At 43.0% G+C, this 18,954-nt stretch overlaps 1 protein-coding gene across 1 annotated transcript in view; it reads left to right on the top strand.

Moving 5' to 3' along the window:
- TMEM178B (transmembrane protein 178B) overlaps window positions 1-18,954 on the top strand; it is a gene marked incomplete at both ends in the record, with an annotated part of 210,715 nt that overhangs the window by 188,020 nt on the left and 3,741 nt on the right. Inside the window, one exon of the mRNA XM_079543173.1 lies at window positions 3,316-3,453. Within this exon, the coding sequence (XP_079399299.1) occupies window positions 3,316-3,453 (138 nt within the window). The remainder of the gene's footprint in view (window positions 1-3,315; window positions 3,454-18,954) is intronic.

Raw genomic sequence — 18,954 nt, 5'->3', positions numbered from 1 at the left:
TTTTAGCTGCATCACATGCAACAGTGCATTTTTCTGGCATAATCACTCCTTCAGTTGGTTTGGGATTGTTGTGCCATCATCCTGAGATTCTGCAGTTACTCAGAGAAGTTTTCCAAGAAAGACTGTGGGGAATCCTACCTGTCATAATCTAAAAATAATTGAAGAAAAACTAAACCAGAAAATTAAAAAATCAACCTCAGGATATGTTTGAATGTCACAAAGTAGAGTTACATGGCAAAGCATGACACTATTTACCACTGCAGTGTATGTAATTAGGGGAAGTCTTCTCAGTGCTGATCGAACTTGGACAAAAAAACCCACCAATTTTTACTGATGAGCTATTGTATATTTATAGGACACCCTCTTTTCCTAAATTAGCAGAAAGAATATACATATTGCTTCAAATACACTATACGAGTCTTTGCTTTTCTGCTATGCTTTCCTTGCCAAGAAACCCTGCCATCAGAACAATAACCGTAAAATTACCATTAATGTGGGTTTGTGTCCAAAGGAGATGGGCTCCTATTCCATGTCCTTCTCACTAAATTGCCTGAGGGTGCTGCTGCAACAAATTATATCCATTAAATATTTTCCCATAAAAGAACCACTTGAATAGACTTGCTCCCCATATTGACATCAGCTTCATGCTAGCTGACAGCTGAGGAGCACCAGGAAGATGCTCTTGATAAAGCACGGACTGCTTATGAAACCAGCTTTGCAACTCCTTCCTAGCACTGCCGTTTGCAAGGGCTGCCTTCAAGGAGGGATATGATAGGACAGAAACCAAGATGGCTTTGAACAGAAAGGAAAGTTTGTGTTTTATGTATTATTTTATGTAAACAAACCCTAATAGATGAGCTTGTGGGGAACAGGTTTCCATATGGCACAAGCAGTGGCAATCATAAGCTGAGCCCACTGAACCTAGTGAGAACTAGGATTTCTTAAAGAACTGTGACTTTTTTTTTAATGTGTGATATTAGGCGTCAGTCAAAGAGGTTAGCTTTGTTTTTTTCAAAAGAGAATGTGAGCCCAGAATTGGGACGCTGATGGATATTGCTGCGTTTCAGTCTCCAGCAGAAAAAAAGGCCCAGTGAAACAGACCTCAAAAATTGGGTCTTCAAGTCTCGGACCTGCTGTTTGAACTATTCTGTCCAATGGTAAAACTCATGCTTATTCGAGTGGGGTGGAAACCATCCCTTAGTTTGGTGGATAGTTTGTGGAGATGCTTGTGATCCCTTCTGGGACTGGCTCCATCAGTCAGTCATTGGGATAGGTCTGAGGAGTTAGTGACATCTCACGGCTGAATAAGAACTTTTGAATTAAAAGCAGATTGTTAGGGTATTTGGATGAGCAAGTGCCATTACCCAGAGTCAGCAATCACAAGTTAAAATGGATGGGCTTTGCTGAGCTGACATGGACAGCTGCACAGCAGCTCTGAGACGTGTTCTGCTGTTATTGAAGATGACACAGAAACAGTAAACATTTTAGGTTTTTGTCTGTCTTTCAAACTGAGCCCAGGCTTTCACAGATTACAGAGCATGAAGACGCTCTGCCGACAGAAATGCTTACTAACATTTGCTGTTTGTCTTAGGAAGCCCTTTGAGAAATTCCGAAGGAAAAGGGACCAGCACTGCCTGTGGGAAGTAGGAATTTCTGCAGGAAATGGTTGTGGGCTTTTTTCTGTGTCAGACTATTTAGAATATATTCAAATGTTTTGTGATGAGTTTTTGTTTGATTTTGGTGGGACGGTCACAAAATCTAAGATAAAAGGATGACTTTTAGATGTATATTTAAGGGCACTGGACACTGTTGGGCTGAAGGCCTGGTAATCTTTGTGTTGTCAGAGAAAAAGTCCTTGGAGAAATCAGTGACAATCTACAAGAACTCATTATAATTTCAAGGGAAAGGTTGTGTTCTGCTACTCCATCTTCTGTAAGAATCACTACAATGAATGCAGCCCTCAGTAAACTTGTTTTTCACTGAATCACATCATTCTGTCTCAACACACCTGCAGACCTTGCAGAGTCTCTGAACTTTGGATTAGAGGTTTGGTTTTTATCTTCGATGATGATAATTTGTTGCTGTTCATAAATTCCACTGACCCTGCACTGCTGGTATTTGCGGTTCTTTTGATCCAGTGGAGAAAAAGGGCAAAAGATAACAGAAACTGAGAAACAGGGAAATACCAGCCAAGGAGAGAAGCTGCCGTAGAGACTAGTGGCTGATTCATGGTTTTCAATCCCACCTCCCTCTGTCATAAGCACTCTGTTTCTTGAAAGCAAGTGAAATCATTGCTATGCAAATAAAATTTGCTTTCAGAAGGAAATAAATGTTTGGAGAGCTGACTTGTCTGGAATTTTCCCTGCACATATACTTTTGACATATCAGTGCCTATACTTTGTGTGGATGCATGAGGAAGGACGGGGAACAGAGAAATGTTAGTGAAGATGTTCCCATCTGTTCCATTATTTGAGGATGTAAAAATGCTTGTCAGCTTTCATAGGCTATTCTATTTTTGCCAGGTGGTCTCCCTGCTCAGATTTCACATCAAAAGCAGCTGTGAAGATTTTTTTCCCAGCACATGTAGAACAAGGGATCCCTCTAGTCCCATCCTTTTTTGGCAGAAGGCAAATATAGGATACAGCAAGAGCTTAATTTAAGGATTTCTTGCATTAGATCTTGAAGACCTCTTTCCTTTGCTTCTGACATAAGTACAGGTTAACTCCATGCAGTTGTATCTTATGTGTTACTCTGTCCCCACTTTCAGAGCGCAGAATGCTTCACTTTGGTCTACTGCCATTTTCCTACTCGCTGTGCTCCTGCAGCACTCAAAAACTTCCTCACCAAAAATCATCTAACAAGGTCACCATCTAGATACAAGAGAAGGCAATAAAGTGCCCTGTGCCCCAGTCATGTGTCTGCATAGAATTTCTTGTCTCTGACAGCAGAGCACTGTGTGTCTCACCATCTTGAAGTTTTCGAGATTCACAGACAGCACTGCTGGGTGGCAGGGAGCTAAGCCCCATCTTACACATGGGGAACTGCACCCCAGAGGGGCTCAGTGTCTATCCCAAAATCACACATGGAATCAGAACCAAGGTGAATCCCTCGTTTTGTCTGTGTGGTCACCTGCTCCCTCTCCCCAGCTCAAGCTACTGTATTAATCTATGGATTGTCCTCCCTCTGGACCTTCCTTATGCGAACCATCCTGTGCCAACAGACATTGAACACTCAGCATTTTGGTAGCATTTTGGATTAAGACCTTTATGAAGCTCCGCTCTCAAGCATGCTGTTTTTCTGTCTTCCCCACTGCAGATCTGCGCAGGATGACAGCTGGCTTCATGGGCATGGCTGTGGCCATCATCCTCTTCGGATGGATTATCGGGGTGCTGGGGTGCTGTTGGGATCGAGGCCTTATGCAATATGTGGCGGGGCTTCTCTTCCTCATGGGAGGTAAGGATTTTGGTGTCTGAGAAGAAAAATGTTGCTTTCATGTGTTCCCCCTTTTCTGTGTCACTAAAAACATGCTTTCAGAATTGTTTTAAGTGATCTGGACTTGGTTTCATTCTGAGTTCCTTCTGTTGTATGTTATGAACAGCCCAACTGTGGTTGCATATTCCATAAGTCAAACTGGGAAGGGCCTTTCTGGGTTGCTTAGACCAGACCATTATTGATACAAGTAAGACTGTCACAGAATCTCCTATTCCTTCAGCTTTCTAAGATTAATAAATTTCGTAATAAAACTCTGAAGATGAGGCACATGTTATTTCCACTACTATTCTGTTCCACTGTGGGAGACTTTGGTAGCTGGAATCTGTGCCCATCAACATTTTAATATGTGTTTATTCCTGCTCAGTTGTTCTTTGAGTCAAATGCAACCTTTGGTTTAAGTTCTCTGATGCTTACGAAGAGCAATGGTAAATTCTCACCTTCTCTAAATATGAGTTTTCTACTCCTGCAGATTTCTCTCTGTAAGATCAGTTATCAATCCAGCAGCCCTTTCTGCCACCAGTTCTTGTTTGTACATGCCTCTCTCAAATATAGATGAGAAGAGAAATTCCCAAACAAGGTCTGATCAGTGTCTCGAATAGTGATGTGAAGGTTCCAGTGCCCTGTTGGAAGTCCCTTGCGTGAAGTACTTTATGACTGTGTTTGCCTTTTTCATGCTATGTCACACGGGAGACCCACAGCCATCCTTCAGTTAGATAACACATCCAGGCATTTCTCCTCCTTTGTAATTTTCTACTGATCAGCTCACCGTTTACAGCGTAGTTTCTGTTTATTAGCCCCTAGATATATGCCCTGGCACTCTGCTTTTGCACTTCTTCCCATTTTCATTACAGTAACCCTCAAGGTTACCCAGTATTTCCTGTGTAATGTTCCAGTCTTCCTTACTACAGATGCCATCCAACTTTCTGCCAGCAGCAGGCTTCATAGCACGTAATTACTTTAAACGAAGGATGTGAGAGTTAAGTCCCAGCCACAGTGCTTCCTGAACATCTACAACTGAACAGTATTACTCCTGTTCTCCATTCTTTTTTTGCTGGTTGTTTTTGCTTGACTGGGTCCTTGCCCACCGAGCATATCAGCATTTCAATGCATTTGACCACTTGTTCACCCTCACTGTGGTGTGATACAGCTAAGAGTGCAAAACTCGGGAAAGTATGGGTAGTCCCAGAAGAGAAGCTAAGTGCTCAGATAATTAGCATTTATGTTCCAGTGCTGTTGGTGAGATAGTTGCTAGTTGTCTTGGTGCCCACAGACACATTTGAAGTCTGCTAGTACCCTCTGCAAGCACACACTGGTCTGTATGTGGCTGCCAGTAAATGGTTTGTTGTGGGTGTTCAGCACATTATGGGCAATGGGTCTGCCAAATTAGCTCAGTATTGCTTATGTAATTAAAAGCTTAATTTGCATGGGGGCTATGTTACTATATTATGCTCAGATATCTGTGTGATATTTAACTTACTACAGCATGGCATCAGATTAAAGTGTTTGGAATATAGTGAATAAATACAAGAAGCAATTTATTTTTTTTTTAGGAACTGGCTAAGTCTTATTTAGCAATTGAAAATTATCAATAAATGTGGGGAATTTCTAGCAAAAAAAAAGTTTCTTTTGAAAGCTCATGAAAGCTTTCAGGTGAAACAAGACTGAGTGTAACCACACACAATGAGATGGGTCACTCACAACTTAGAAAAATAACAGTAGTTTGGTATGCTCAAACTATACACATTTCAGTGGAGACAGATTCAAGGTCGTGCAACTGGGAACAAAAGTGTCAGTCAGCTTTGCAGAACACAAGGCTGCCTCTCGGAAAGCAGCAGCTCTGAGAAGGTCTCTGGGATCACGGTTGCTGGGATCTCCAGCTGCACAGGAGCTCTCAGTGCAATGCAGCTGCTACATGTGCCAGTTCATCCCGAAATTGTTTTGGTGGGAATATGCGATAAGAGCGTAAGGTAGGATGATTATCTCTAGGGAAAGCTGAACTATTACTATATACTATTGTATATTCTAACCCGGTATCCTTAGCAAAAAGGATGCGGGAAAGATGGAAGAGATTTGCAGAAGAGCTATAGGAATGACTGCGAGTTTGGAAAACACGAAAAACACAGTGTGCCACAAAAGCCAATTGCTTGAAAGTGTTTAACAGAAGGTTTATAATTGACTTGAACACAGTGTGGAAGTACCTGTGCAAGGAGAAACCATCTGATAGTAGCATGCTCTTTGACTGAGTAGACAAAATAATAACAAGATCCAGCAGTTGGAAGCTGAAACTAATTGAAATGAGAGGCACCAGATCATTTTATCTGCCAAATTCTGTCAAGATGTGTGATATTTTTAATGAAGATGTGTTGGGAGGAGATCAAACATATTTTCTGCTCCAGTGTAGGCACGTGAATCAAAGTTTCAAAGGGTTATTATTCTCTTTGTTGCACAAGTCCATGGCAACTGCTACCCCTTTCCTGATTTCTTTTAACAGCAAATGTAACATCTACAAAATGAAGCAGTCAGTTAATAGCATACATAATTAAAGCCATCTAATCTGTTAGTCAGTAGCTATCAATGTTTTCTTGCTGCATCACAAGTTACGTAGGCATTCTTTCTACAGCCAATGAATATAGCTTGAACCTTTTGTTGCCAAACAGTGTTTGAAGATGAATCTGTTACCTCTGTCTTGACATAAATGCTGTCAAGATGTCACCCCATCAGCCTTCAAAATGCCTCTTAGTTCTGGTTAGTTTTCTTCTGGTTCAAAAAGAAGGAAAATGCTTTGGGAGGCTTATAGTGTCCAACCTCACTGCAGATAACAGAATTCTGTGTTACGTTGGTAGCTTTATAATCAGTCCAAAATCTGACTTTCCCTTCCATTTGCAGTGCTGCTTGTTCAGGCTATGTTTGTAGCATTTGTTTTGCATTAATTTATAGATAAACAGCTCTCCTGTAACAATTTCAGGGTTAAACATTACTTGCTTAAGTTATCTATGGGTTTTGAACAGGAAATCTCAATGGAGTACTGAGAAATGTGCTGTGGTAATCTTACAAGACTAGACATGGTTTCCCTGGACCTCTGGTTCTTTAATATATTTACTGAATGGTCTTCTTGCTAGCCCATGTGGCAGTGCTTAATAAGGACTTGCTTTACTGTGCTTGAAGTAATTTCTCAAGCAAATTGCTGGAATAAGTCATTTGTGAAATTCAAGGCTGTTATCTGGTATTAGCTCATCTGGAATCCAGGACATGTAAACTGTGATTTAGAGTGTATTTTACACTGTTATTCAGCATGTTTTGTAACAAGTTTAAATTATTAATAATTCATCTTTCCTTTTTAGTCCAAATGTGTCTGTATCAGCAACACACATCTCTTATGGCTTCTGAAATTCTCTTGCATAATTTTCTGTATTTATCATAGGATTTGCACTTGGATTTCCTATCTTGAATGACAACATTTACCTGACCTCAGTAGATTTTGTTTTAGGCCCTCATCTTGCACAAAGCCAGATGGACACTGCAGGTTATATGGAGTATTTCTGACCTCGTTTTGAATGATGATACTGCTGCATAATGTCCTGCACCCAGGCCTGTAGCTTCATTTCAGTATTACCAGTATGATTTTATCCTACAAAAGTTTCTCTTCTGGAGTTTCTCCATTTGGAACCACGCTCTTCAGTTTCCTTAAGATTTGTTCATTTTATGCATTCTACTTGACACTGTTTAATTCTATTATAGAAGTGGGTCACACTCAAATTACATATCACTCCAAGCACATCCTCTTGCAGCTTCTCGCTTGTTCTCTACATGCAAATTATTGAAAATCTGTGCACCAGTGAAAGCTCGATGCTGGGCACATCCTCCAGTAATTTTCCAATTTTATAATAGTCACTGAAACCTTAGAGGCATCTGTAACACTGCTTTGAAATGTCATGGTCCTGTGGCAAACTGATCAAGTTTCATGAATATCAAGTACTTAGTGACAGTCTAAAAGGAGTTCAGTGAAACATCTACCAAAAGAAATGCACATATTTGGGGCATTTCATATATTCTGCTTTGACCAAAGCCTGTTTAGTTGCACTGAAACCACGCCTTTGCTTTTTGAAGCCTGAGCGTGATTTCTTCATCAGCTCCCATGAAGCAGTCCTTGCAGTTTCAGACTTGGAAAAGTTCTTCTGAATGTATCCAAATCCTCGACTTCTTTACTTACGGTGGCAAACTTGTCACTTCATTTGGTTGGTGTCTTTCCTCCCCCAGTAGCAGCCAACATTGTTGCCAACTTAAGGTCAAATTTCTGTTTCTCTTCCAGCCCCAAAGAGTTGAGATGCTGTGAACTGGCCCACTGGTGACCCTGTCGAGGCAAATTTCTGCATCTTCAGTGTATCCCTCTTTCCAGTCCTTCATCAAGTTATTTAAGAATATTTCCTGTATCATGTTAGGCACACGGGCTATGTGGGTAGCTAGTTACGGGCCTTTCCCCCATCCTCCAGCACATTCATGTATAGGATCTTTTTGTTTCAGAGTCTCTTTTCCCAGTCCATTTCATTTTAGCCAGCTGTTCTGCACTAGCATGTGAGTTTCTTTATTTCTAGTTTTGAGAGCAGGGCTGATTTCATACCCAAATGTTCCAGGACCCTTTTCCTCCTCCCCAGTGCCTGCCACAGGAGAAGTGGGCTGGCAGGGCAGACCCATGGCAGCACATTCCAGCATCTCGGAGGGGCTGCAGCCTCCCCTGCTCAATCTGGTGCACCTCCCTGATGAGCTGCAGTCCCTGCTCCCAGCTGGAAATAAAAAACGGCACTTCTAATATTTTTTTTCCAGTACTTGCTTCAGCATAAAATTATCCCTGACCAAATTATATCCCTGGCAAGAGCTGCATCACTTGCCTTTGTAAATGTATTAAAGACCCACAAAGAATGACGTTTTATCAGCCTTATCAGAGCTCTGTCCTTCAGCTGCACATTCATGTGTTTTCTAAGTCTGTAATTTGTATTGAGAGCACATTTCAGTGAAACTGTTTGGATTTTTACTGCATGCCTAACAAGGCAGTCCTTCAGGGAAAGACTTCTGAGTTGTCTTATTTTGTTCCAAATTTACTGCAAATAAATGCAATAAATCATCTCTGCACTTGTTTACTGTTCTACCCGTTCCCTTTACTCCTTCATCTGCTCTCTGCCTGTTTTGTCTTGTGACATGCACTTTATGATCATTTTAGGGTTTCTCCCCTCTCGCTAACAGTTCCCTTAGAGAAGTATATCATTTTACCACCCTTGCAAATTTTCATTATTCTTTGCAAAGTCAAGTATGTTTCTTGCTGTAACCTTGCTTTGAGCCAATTATAAATTTTACCATTAATAATTCAGACTCTAATTAGTCTATTTGGAAATTATTCCAGCTGCTAAATGCCCTTATTCGTGTGATGTAGCTTCACCATGCAGATCTGTGGTAAAATGATCTGTAGTCTCACACTGTATCTCATATCTCACCTTTGCCTAGCAACATCTTTGAGTGAGATGCTGGGCTTGGGGCATTGCCTGGGAGACTGCAATCCCTTATTTACTAGCACTTAAAGGCCTGACAGCCTTGCTGTTTTGTCCTCCTATATAAAACAGCACTATGGAGTTTTTCCTCTCTGATTTTCCATCTAAGCACTTGCTGCCAGGAAGGCCTTGTGTCCTCTGCCCCACCAGGGAAACATGCCCATCTGGGGGATTCTAGCACTGTTTGCCAGCTCCATTTCTGCTGCTTATCTGGGTTCCTTCTGACCTGCCCAAGGCTTCTGCTGCCAGATTGCCCTTTGCAGCAGTTCCTCCTCATGAGTCTTAGGTTAGGGTTGCAACAGCTTCCAACTTTTCCTCAAAGCAGAGGTGAAAACATATTCCTTCCAGTGCTGGCTTCTGTGGCAGAGACAAGCAGGCAGGAAAGATGTGTGAGAAGGAAGAAGAAATAAAGTTATGCAGGTGTGCTGGCAGAATTTAATGCTATATTTCAGACACACAAGAAAAGATGTTTATTAAAGAAATGAACAACCCACTTACAAATGCAGAAGCGCATTTCTCCCAGCAAGCTTTTAGATACTAATCCAGGGAGGAACAACTTTTTCCAAGTCCTCGTCCTCATCTCTCCTCAGAAACGTTCCCCACATAGTCCTTCCCTCAGCGCAGGCATAAGTCCTGCCTACAAAGTGCTTGATCAGTTCTGTACCCACACTTGTCAGTGCAGATGCGCTGCATACATCTGCACCCCTTTTGCTCCCCACCTCCGTGCAGAGCCTGGTCTTTAAAATCCCAGTCCTGTGCGCTGTGCTTCCTCTGCCTCGCTCTGCATGTGTTAGGAGATGACAACAGAGGCATCTGTGTGTTTGCAGCCATGGATCGCTACCAGCTGTTGAGTCATTTGCGTCCCAAATTTAACTCACTGTACTTTGAAAATAGCACAGAGTGGCAGAAAATAAGAGTGTTTATTCTACATAACCGTGGTCCTGCAATCTGAAAATAATCGTTCCGCTGCTGAATAATTTAAGAAACAAAAATGTAACAATTTAATACAGCGAGCGTCAGGCAAAGCTCTGTGATTGACGTCTCCTACGCACAGCTACCTTCAGAGCAGCTGCTATGACGAGGCAGGGAGGGAGACAAACAGAAAGAGAAATCCAAAGGCGTTCTTTGGACTCCATCTGGAGAGACGGTGGGTCCAGCAGGGAGCCTGGGGTGTCTGTTTCTCACTGAAGATCAAGGTCTCTCCACATTCTTCAGGATAAGTGCTTGTGGTGACTTGATCAATCCACAACACTGAAGATTGAAGACTTTTTCTGTGATCATAGAATCACAGAATGGCCTGGGTTGAAAAGGACCACAATGATCATCGAGTTTCAACCCCTGCTATGTGCAGGGTCACCACCCACCAGACCAGGCTGCCCAGAGCCACATCCAACCTGGCCTTGAATGCCTCCAGGGATGGGGCATCCACAGCCTCCTTGGGCAACCTGTGATCTTTTTTTTTTTTCTTTTCCACACAATTTTTTCACTGAAAGTTGTACTTCTTCCTCCAAAGCAATAGCCTTATATTTATGTAAAATCCTTTTTTTCTCCTCATGGAAATACAAGTGCAAATGCATACATGCGTGAACATCTGTTTGCATATAGAGCTTAAGCAATATCATGTGATCTTTACTTAAACAGAGGCGTACAAAAAGTGGCTGCAGTCTGAGCAGTGAAGATTGGCGTAAATATCGTCTTTGCTGAGGCGTAACAGCTTTTGCCAACTGAAAAGGTATTCATAATTCAAAAGAAGTTGGAATGCTGGAAAGACTGAGATGCCAATCACATTCTAATCCTGTGAGAGACACTAAATTAATGGTGACTTAAGAATTCAGCAAAACTCCTTTCAGAGTGGCCTATGAACTTGTTTATGTGGATCAACCTCCAGATGGAGACAAAGGCTGATTTGAGAGGCCATGAACTGGATATGAACCTTTGAACCAAGACTCAGAGAGATATGGTCAGTGTCCCTCTGCCATGCCTCCCACACCAAACACACATTTCTGCTCCTACCTGTGCTTTTGGTTAAACTGTGCCTTATGTTTAAAGGGTTTTAATGTCTTGAATTGGAATGGACTTGTGTTAATGTACACCATTATTATGTTTTAAATGTTTAAACCCCTCTAGTGCTCTTGATTTTTTTAGAACTGTCAAACACATTAGCAGGGCACTGGGGAAGACAGTGGAGGTCTTTGTGGACCTGTGGTGAGACCCAGAGCCTGCAGGAGTCAGGCAGACTTTGTGCCTCAGTGCCTTCTCACGTAGTAATGTAACAATGCAGAGCACCTGCATAGTGAGATAATAACAGTTAGTCTGTAATTAAAAATGCCCTTTCCTCCTCACTTGCAGGATGTGTCAGTCCCTTTCTTCAAGCAGCTCTCCTCTACACAGTTCATAGTATCCCTCATGGATGGGACGGCTAGTCATAGTCTCTGGTTCCATCTTAGGTCATGTTTCTTGGACCTAAAGAATTACCCTTCTTTTGTTATGTTTCTCTTATGTATTTTAAAAGCTGGGCACTGATGGATGCACATCTGTATATATATTGATACATAGATATATGGATATATATGGATATGAGTCCAGCCCTCCCACATGATCAGGACTGAGTGTGCATTTTTGTCTTTATGGCTAACTGTTAGTAAGCACCTTTTAGATTTCTCTTTTGTAATTTAATTACATATTTTCAGTTCAAAAATGAACTTCTGGGAAATAATCCATGTAAAAATATGCCCCTCTTGCCATGTTTTGGTATTTTAATATGAGATGAAGGCGGGCCTTTCAGTGTTTCCAAGATAGAAAACAGTTGCTTAGCTAACTGCGTGAGAAGATGGGACAAGGTTCATATATCAAATATAGAAAAGTTTGGGTAGCGTGTTAGTTCTCTGCTTCCAGTAGTTCTCTATGGTGTGCTGAGAACACGTTTTTATTTTATTCACTATATCTTTGTTATACTTTATTAGTTATTTATTTTGAAAATTAAAAAAGGAAGCTCTCTAGGAACGTGAAAGATTGTCTGCTTTCACTGTCTGGGCTTCTCTGTATGCCACTGCATACCTTCCACCAAAATGCTCTTTTGTAATTTCACGTTGTGATACTCCTCAAGGGGAATTATACACATCTTTGCATCTCCTACAACAGAAGTTCAAAAGCAGGGATGTCCTTCTTCTCGCAGAAACATGCTATTTTCATTAGTTGTTATATTTCATAATACCTGAGGAATTAAGCTGATTCGTTAAGTCGATATCGACAGATCTGGCAAACAGGGACCTAAAGCTTAACACCTCTCTAAGAGAATGGAGGTGGAGTGGGAGTTAGAAATGGGTTTTTTGTGTGTGTTTTTTTAAATCAATAACACAGCTGTACTGCAGGGAATAGTCACTCAGAGGTGTTGAGATTTGTTGTGCTGTTGTGTTGTTGCTTTTTTTTTTCCTGGAAAGAATGGCATGACTAGAGAATTCATTGTCAACTCCACAGTGTTTGATCTCTGTGGAAACATTACCATCTGACTTCAAAATCAGCCTTTGAGTATGCTGGATTTTTTCCTGTGGCTCATTTCTGATTCTCCTGGATGCATGCTCACACCGTGGGAAGGAAATAGCAGAACAAGCAATTTTGGCAACTTTGTACAGAAGTACACTGGCATTTAGGATAAGGAGGGGAAAGGCATAGTAACAAGGTGCAGAGATCTGATAATCTGGATCAGAAGGCAGGGCAAGCAGTGTGTGCACGCCTATAAACTCATTGTTTTTTCACTCTCACTTCAAATTGTTCAGCCTTCCTGAATCTGATGGGCAGTAAAGGGAGGATTCAGCCCACTCGGGCTCTTCAGCAAAAAAAACGATTCCCATTCCTGTTTTCATCATTTTAAAAGTCATCTCTGCTGACTCGTAATTTCTCACTCACCAGGACAGGAGCTACTGATAGAAGATCAGTAGCTGGTACCATCTAGAGTTATGAGAACAAAAAGCCTAGGATGGTTTTTAAGGGCTTGCAATCTGGTTTGCTTCTCAGGGATGTCAGGAAGTCTTTGGGGAGGCTGACAGAAGGTGAATTAAAGCAGAAATAAAGTAGGGAAGACAGAACCGATAGGAATACAAAAGACATTCCCACCCACCCAGTCCTGGAAAACAAGTTATGTGTAGTTTTAAAATTCTGTGGTTGTTCCTTACCCCTTAATAGCATCACCAGGTCTTTGATCTGCTGCTGGCTTTCGAATTCCAACAGCGTGATGCTTCAAGGCCAAAGGAAGGCAATGAAAACAAAACCGGCATTTATCATGGGGTTGTTTTTTGTTTCTTTTTAAAATATCTCCTGAGTTTTTCTGCATGCCTGGCATCAAAGAGAAAAGAGAACTGAATAGGGAACAGAAGGAAGAGCAATGCTGGCATGATTTGCTGGACAGGAAGAATTCTTTGCAGAGAGAGAGGTGAGTGAATTTGTTTGTGTAGCAAATCTCATTGGCTCCTTGGTTTGTCAACTTGGAAAAACAACACTCCCTTTGGACAAATCACTGCTACGCTCGCTTGGTCTAATCTGCCTGGACAGAGAAGTTCATCTGGCTGCTGGAAATTTCACAGAGAAGCAGCCAGATCAAGCAGAAACTCGATGAGCAGAGCCTTCTTTTTCAGCCAATGTGCACTGCCCTGGCTTCTTCAGTGCTAACAGAGGGGAGTCACCTCTGTGCACCTGCGTGTGCTTCAGAGGCTGCAACAGGAAAGATTTCAGCATCTTCTGTGCCCTGGGATAGTTTTCTTGTTTGAGAGCACTCGAGTAAATTATCTGAGCTTCATAAGGCTGGCCTGTGCCTGGTGCTCTTGGCTGGCCAATCAATTACATCTTACTTTGATTTGGGGCTATTGTATCTCAGGAGCTGTGTCCCTTGGCTGCAAAGAATAATTCTGAAGACTTTCAAGCTGTTTAAAATTTCCCACAGAAGAAAGGTTTTGCCAAGCAAAACCTTCTGAGAGATGTTCATTTCTTTCTGACTGGAGGAAAAAGACCATCCTTGGAGAGAGGCAGGATGACCTGATTGCTGAAAGACTGGATGCAAAGTCGTGCTTGGATTCCCTTTGCTATGGGAGATGCCCTGTGATGAAGCAAGCCCAACCCTGACCTTACAAGTTTCTCTTTCTCTTCGGCTCTGGTAAAGGCTGAGGCTGGGAAGCACCTCTCTGCCATACAGTTTGATACTAAACTTAGGTGCCTTGTCATCAGGCATATCTGAGGTACAGAGGATTCACATGAATTGGCTCAGACTTTGGTCTCTTAGCCTCAGAGCATGACAGAGCATCTCTTCCTGGGCAGTCCTGGGAGGTGCACACTGCAGGGAATGCAACAAACCCGTTAGCAGTTTCTGCCTGTCACCAAGCGTGTGCTTGCTAGAAAAGGGATATAATAACTTCACTAACCTTTGGTTAGGATGTTTCATTATTTTGACATTAAGAAAGCCTCTTCTTTTCTCTCTCTTCTGCAACCAGTAAAATACTGTATAGCATCCCACTGCTCTGAATAACATCCCACTGCTACAACTGGCACAGTTTTTTGCTGCCTCCTCTGTTGTAGCTGCAAGTTCACGAGCCATTATGTTTGCTCAATGGCTACTTTCAAGTCACTTCATTATTGCTAGGTTAGCTCAGGTGGGTTGTAGGCATCACTATGGCTAAAGTAATTAGAGGGTTGTTCAGCTCAGGCTTTGATCAGCTCCCCTCTTTTCCCCCAGTACATTTTATAAAAACAATGTGCTATTAGCTGCATGGCCTTGCTTTTGCCTTACATACTGGCTCAGAATTTCAGAGGTACTTGCTCTGTCCTGGCTGTTGCTGACTGAAGTGGCACCCAGCACGGGCATCCATTCCTGGTGCCGTGTCATGCGCTGTTTGGTATGGCAGCAGAAATGTCTCCATGAGCAAATCCGAGGGGTATGTAGCATGCAAAATACAGACTGACTGTTGGAGCAACCAACAGAGTTAACTGAAACTCAGCCCTCAATTGCTGCAATATCTTTCCATATTCTACTCCGACTTACCTGGACCTGAGCAAGGCCTTTGACATGGTCCCCCACCACATCCTCATCTCCAAATTGGAGGGAAGTGGATTTGATGGGTGGACGACCCGATGGATAAGCAATTGGTTGAAAGGCCGCAGACAGAGGGTGGTGGTCAATGGCTCTGTGTCCAGGTGGAGGCCGGTAACAAGTGGTGTCCCCCAAGGGTCTGTCTTGGGACCAGTGCTCTTTAACATCTTTATTAATGACATCGATGAAGGAATTGAGTGCACCCTCAGCAAGTTTGCTGACGACACCAAGCTGAGTGGTGCAATTGATACAGTGGAGGGAAGGGATGCCATTCAGAGGGACCTCGACAGGCTGGAAAGCTGGGCTCGGGTGAACCTAATGAGGTTCAACACGGCGAAGTGCAAGGTTTTGCATTTGGGCCGGAAGAACCCCAGGCACCCATACAGGCTGGGAGGAGTGGTCCTTGACAGCAGCTCGGCAGAGAAGGACCTGGGGGTCCTGATGGACGAGAGACTTAACATGAGCCAGCAGTGCGCTCTGGCAGCTCGAAAGGCAAATGGGATCCTGGGCTCCATCAGGAGAGGGGTGGTCAGCAGGGACAGGGAGGTGATTGTCCCTCTCTACTCGGCTCTTGTGAGGCCCCATCTGGAGTACTGTCTCCAGGTGTGGAGCCCTCAGTACAAGAAAGACATGGAGATTTTGGAAAGGGTCCAGAGGAGGGCGACTAAGATGATCAGGAGGCTGGAGCACCTCCCCTATGGGGACAGGCTGAGGGAGTTGGGCTTGTTCAGCCTGGAGAAGAGAAGGCTGCGGGGCAACCTCATTGCAGCCTATCAGTACCTGAAGGGAACCTACACCCAGGAGGGGAGTAAACTCTTCAAAAGGGCTGACAATAGCAGGACTAGGGGAAATGGATCCAAGTTGAAGGAGGGAAGATTTAGGTTGGACGTTAGGGGGAAGTTCTTTACAAGGAGAGTGGTTAGGCCCTGGAACGGGCTGCCCAGGGAGGTTGTGGATGCCCCGTCCTTGGACGTGTTCAAGGCCAGGTTGGACGGGGTCCTGGGCAACCTGATCTAAATGTGTATGTTTGGTGGCCCTGCTAGGCAGGGGGGTTGGAACTACGTGATCCTTGAGGTCCCTTCCAACCCGGGTGATTCTGTGATACTGTGATTCTGTGAGTGTATGCAGTCTTGATGGAGGATATGTAGTCCTCTGATGCCAGAATGGATTACAGCTTGTACAGCATCAATCCAGTAGACAGGAGCTGCTGCTGAACCCACCAGCAGCAGGCACTCAGCTCTCACATGTGGGGCACAGTTGCCACGGGTATGTTTTGAAGCAGGAAGCCAAAGGCCAAATGCAAACAGCATTCTCAAAGTGGCTATAATGCAATATCACAGCCCTTCTACACACCCTGCATTTTACTCTGGTTCTTAATATAAAATAAAAATGTATAAGGTGCCAGCCAAGGTGGGTTTATGGTCTCATAAGGACACGGCACTGAATCTCCATCACCCAGTCAGACTTTGGCTTCCATCTCAGCTTTTTTATAAGGGCAATTTCCCAGTAAGCCCCTTGCTATTCTGCAACCTACCAGTGATGCTGCAAGCTGCTTCTGTTGGAACAGTACATAATTAAGCAATAATTTATATTCTATGCATGTATGCACAGAGCAATAAAGTGTTCTCAAGAGCTGTGTGCTGCTGAGGCGTTTAATCCGTGCGCAGAAGGAGTTTACTGCAAAGCTGCTCCCTCCAAAAGGCTTTTGTCATCCCTGTGCTGGGTGGGAATTTGGTTTATTCTTTAATAATTTCATTTGATTGTGATATAATTTAAATAGGTAATGGTACGCATTCCACTTTAGGATTAGACCCCATTTTATTTGTTTGTTTCATGTACCTTGAAAACAATAAAACTAGCAGGGCATAGAGAAACTGAAAATAGTGTAGTTTCACTTGTGAGACTTTTTTTCCCCTATAATTCTGCAATAAAAAAGTGATGATAATTAAATAAACAACACTCCTTCCAAAGACATTAGTAGCCAGACATTGCCATCAACAGCAGCCAAGAGAAAAGGGGGAGACTCACCTGTATTTCTGAATCACTTGGTTTCAGAGGGCATCCTAAAATCCATACCTTTGTGTTTCCCTTTATGCCTACTAGTGCTTATAAATAGTACTTGACATTTCTGTCTCTGCAAAAAAACAGAAGGGGAAAGGAATCCATTTTGGGTTGGTTTTTTTGGTTGTTTTGTTGTTGTTGTTGTTGTTGTTTTTTATTGTTTACTTTGTACATCAGACAGCTCTGTTAGCTCATGAGGTGAGTCATTTCTGCCTGCTGTTGGGGAAGGGAGAGAATGTGTGTCTCCCAGCCTGACATGGAAGAAATGTTTTCTCATTAATAAGAAAAATTATTTGTGCTACCACAGAGACAGGGGTCTCAAAAGTGGGTTTGGGGCAGGAGGCATTTTCATTACTGACTTTTTGAATCTCCCTTGACTTCATGTTGGTGATGTATTCTGAAGGTCAGGAGATCTAAGAAACAGAATTTCCTTTTCCTCCCTCCCTTCCTGTGTTCAGGGTGTTCAGATGTAGCCCCTGCTATTGGGTTGTGTTTGTGTGCCAGCACCATGAGGCAATTATGGCCAAGGACAGGGCCGTGCCAAGATCCTATGGCACAACCCATCCCCAGGGAAACAGCTAGTATGGCAAGCAGTGTTTTGGCAGGCTCACTTTCATGTGCAGTATAGCTAGAAAGACAAACCCTGCAAAGCCACTCAAGCTCTCTTCTCTGAAGCAGAGCTGTGGTCTGTTGTTGAAGGACATGGGTTCTGGAAATGATTTGGGGGACACTAGTGATAGGCAAAATTCAAACATGTTTGGTACAGATGTTTTGAATCTGCATGTATTTAAATCACTTCAGCATAGCCAATTAATTTACAAGCAGTTCTGTTCTCCCCTGAAGGTGAGGTTTGAAAATTGCAAACAGAAGCAATGCTCACACTACCAGGATGATCAGAAAGAAAAGGAGTGATTACCAAATAAAATTCCCTGCAGAGCCCCGCAGCTCTGTTTGCTAAAATCATGCTTAAAAACAGCTTCAGCAAAGGACTCTTGCTCACAATCCACTTCAAATTAGGTTTTGGTCAGTAATTGTATTTCCTTCCCCAGCCATCATTCTCCTGACCATGTCTGCCCCTGCAGTGAAGATGGCAGAAGCAGTGTCCCATGAGCAGCCACATCCAGTGGCAGGGAGCCAGAGCCCTACCTCTGCACTGAGAGGCTCCCAAAATGGGAGAGTCAGCTGGGAGTCATGGGCTCAGCTGACAGGAGGCTGAACTTAGCAGTGGCCACTAACCTGCACATCCACCATGAGGTCTTGCACAAGAGAACAGGGTGATACAACTAACATTTGTCATTTGTCAGATTGTGGCAACTAAAGGACTGAGATTAAAGGACCCTAATGTTGTAAACATCCATTGCAAAAAAAAAATATCCAGTCTTAATGGAAGAGACATTCAGGATGTTTTATATTCTTCCGCCACAATAAGGAAAAAGGAACAGCACAAGGTCACCAACCATGACGAATTTAATAGCTCAGGTGCTCTGTTAGCAGGACAAGCATTGTCAAAACCAGAAAAGAAGGTATCTGTCCGATGAGGAGTCAAGATGGAAGCTTGATTGCGTGTCAAACAGCAGTTTCTGTAGTGCAGACATGGCCTTACGTGGAATTCCATCCCTCACCTGCCTGTAGCATTTTGCAGTGACATGTGAATTTCCTTTGTCAAAAATGTTCTCATTGTTGCCTTGTCTCATTCATTAGCGCTTCACTTAGGATGATAAAACATAAATCCCATCACAAAGAACCAAGTGTGCTCTGCTCTCCCCAGCTGCTGGAGAAGATGGG

This window comes from Tetrao urogallus (assembly GCF_951394365.1).
Source record: "Tetrao urogallus genome assembly, chromosome: 1".
NCBI classification, from domain to species: Eukaryota; Metazoa; Chordata; class Aves; order Galliformes; family Phasianidae; genus Tetrao; species Tetrao urogallus.
The sequence above is the reverse complement of the archived record's forward strand: the minus strand, read 5'-3'. Positions and strand labels throughout refer to the sequence as shown.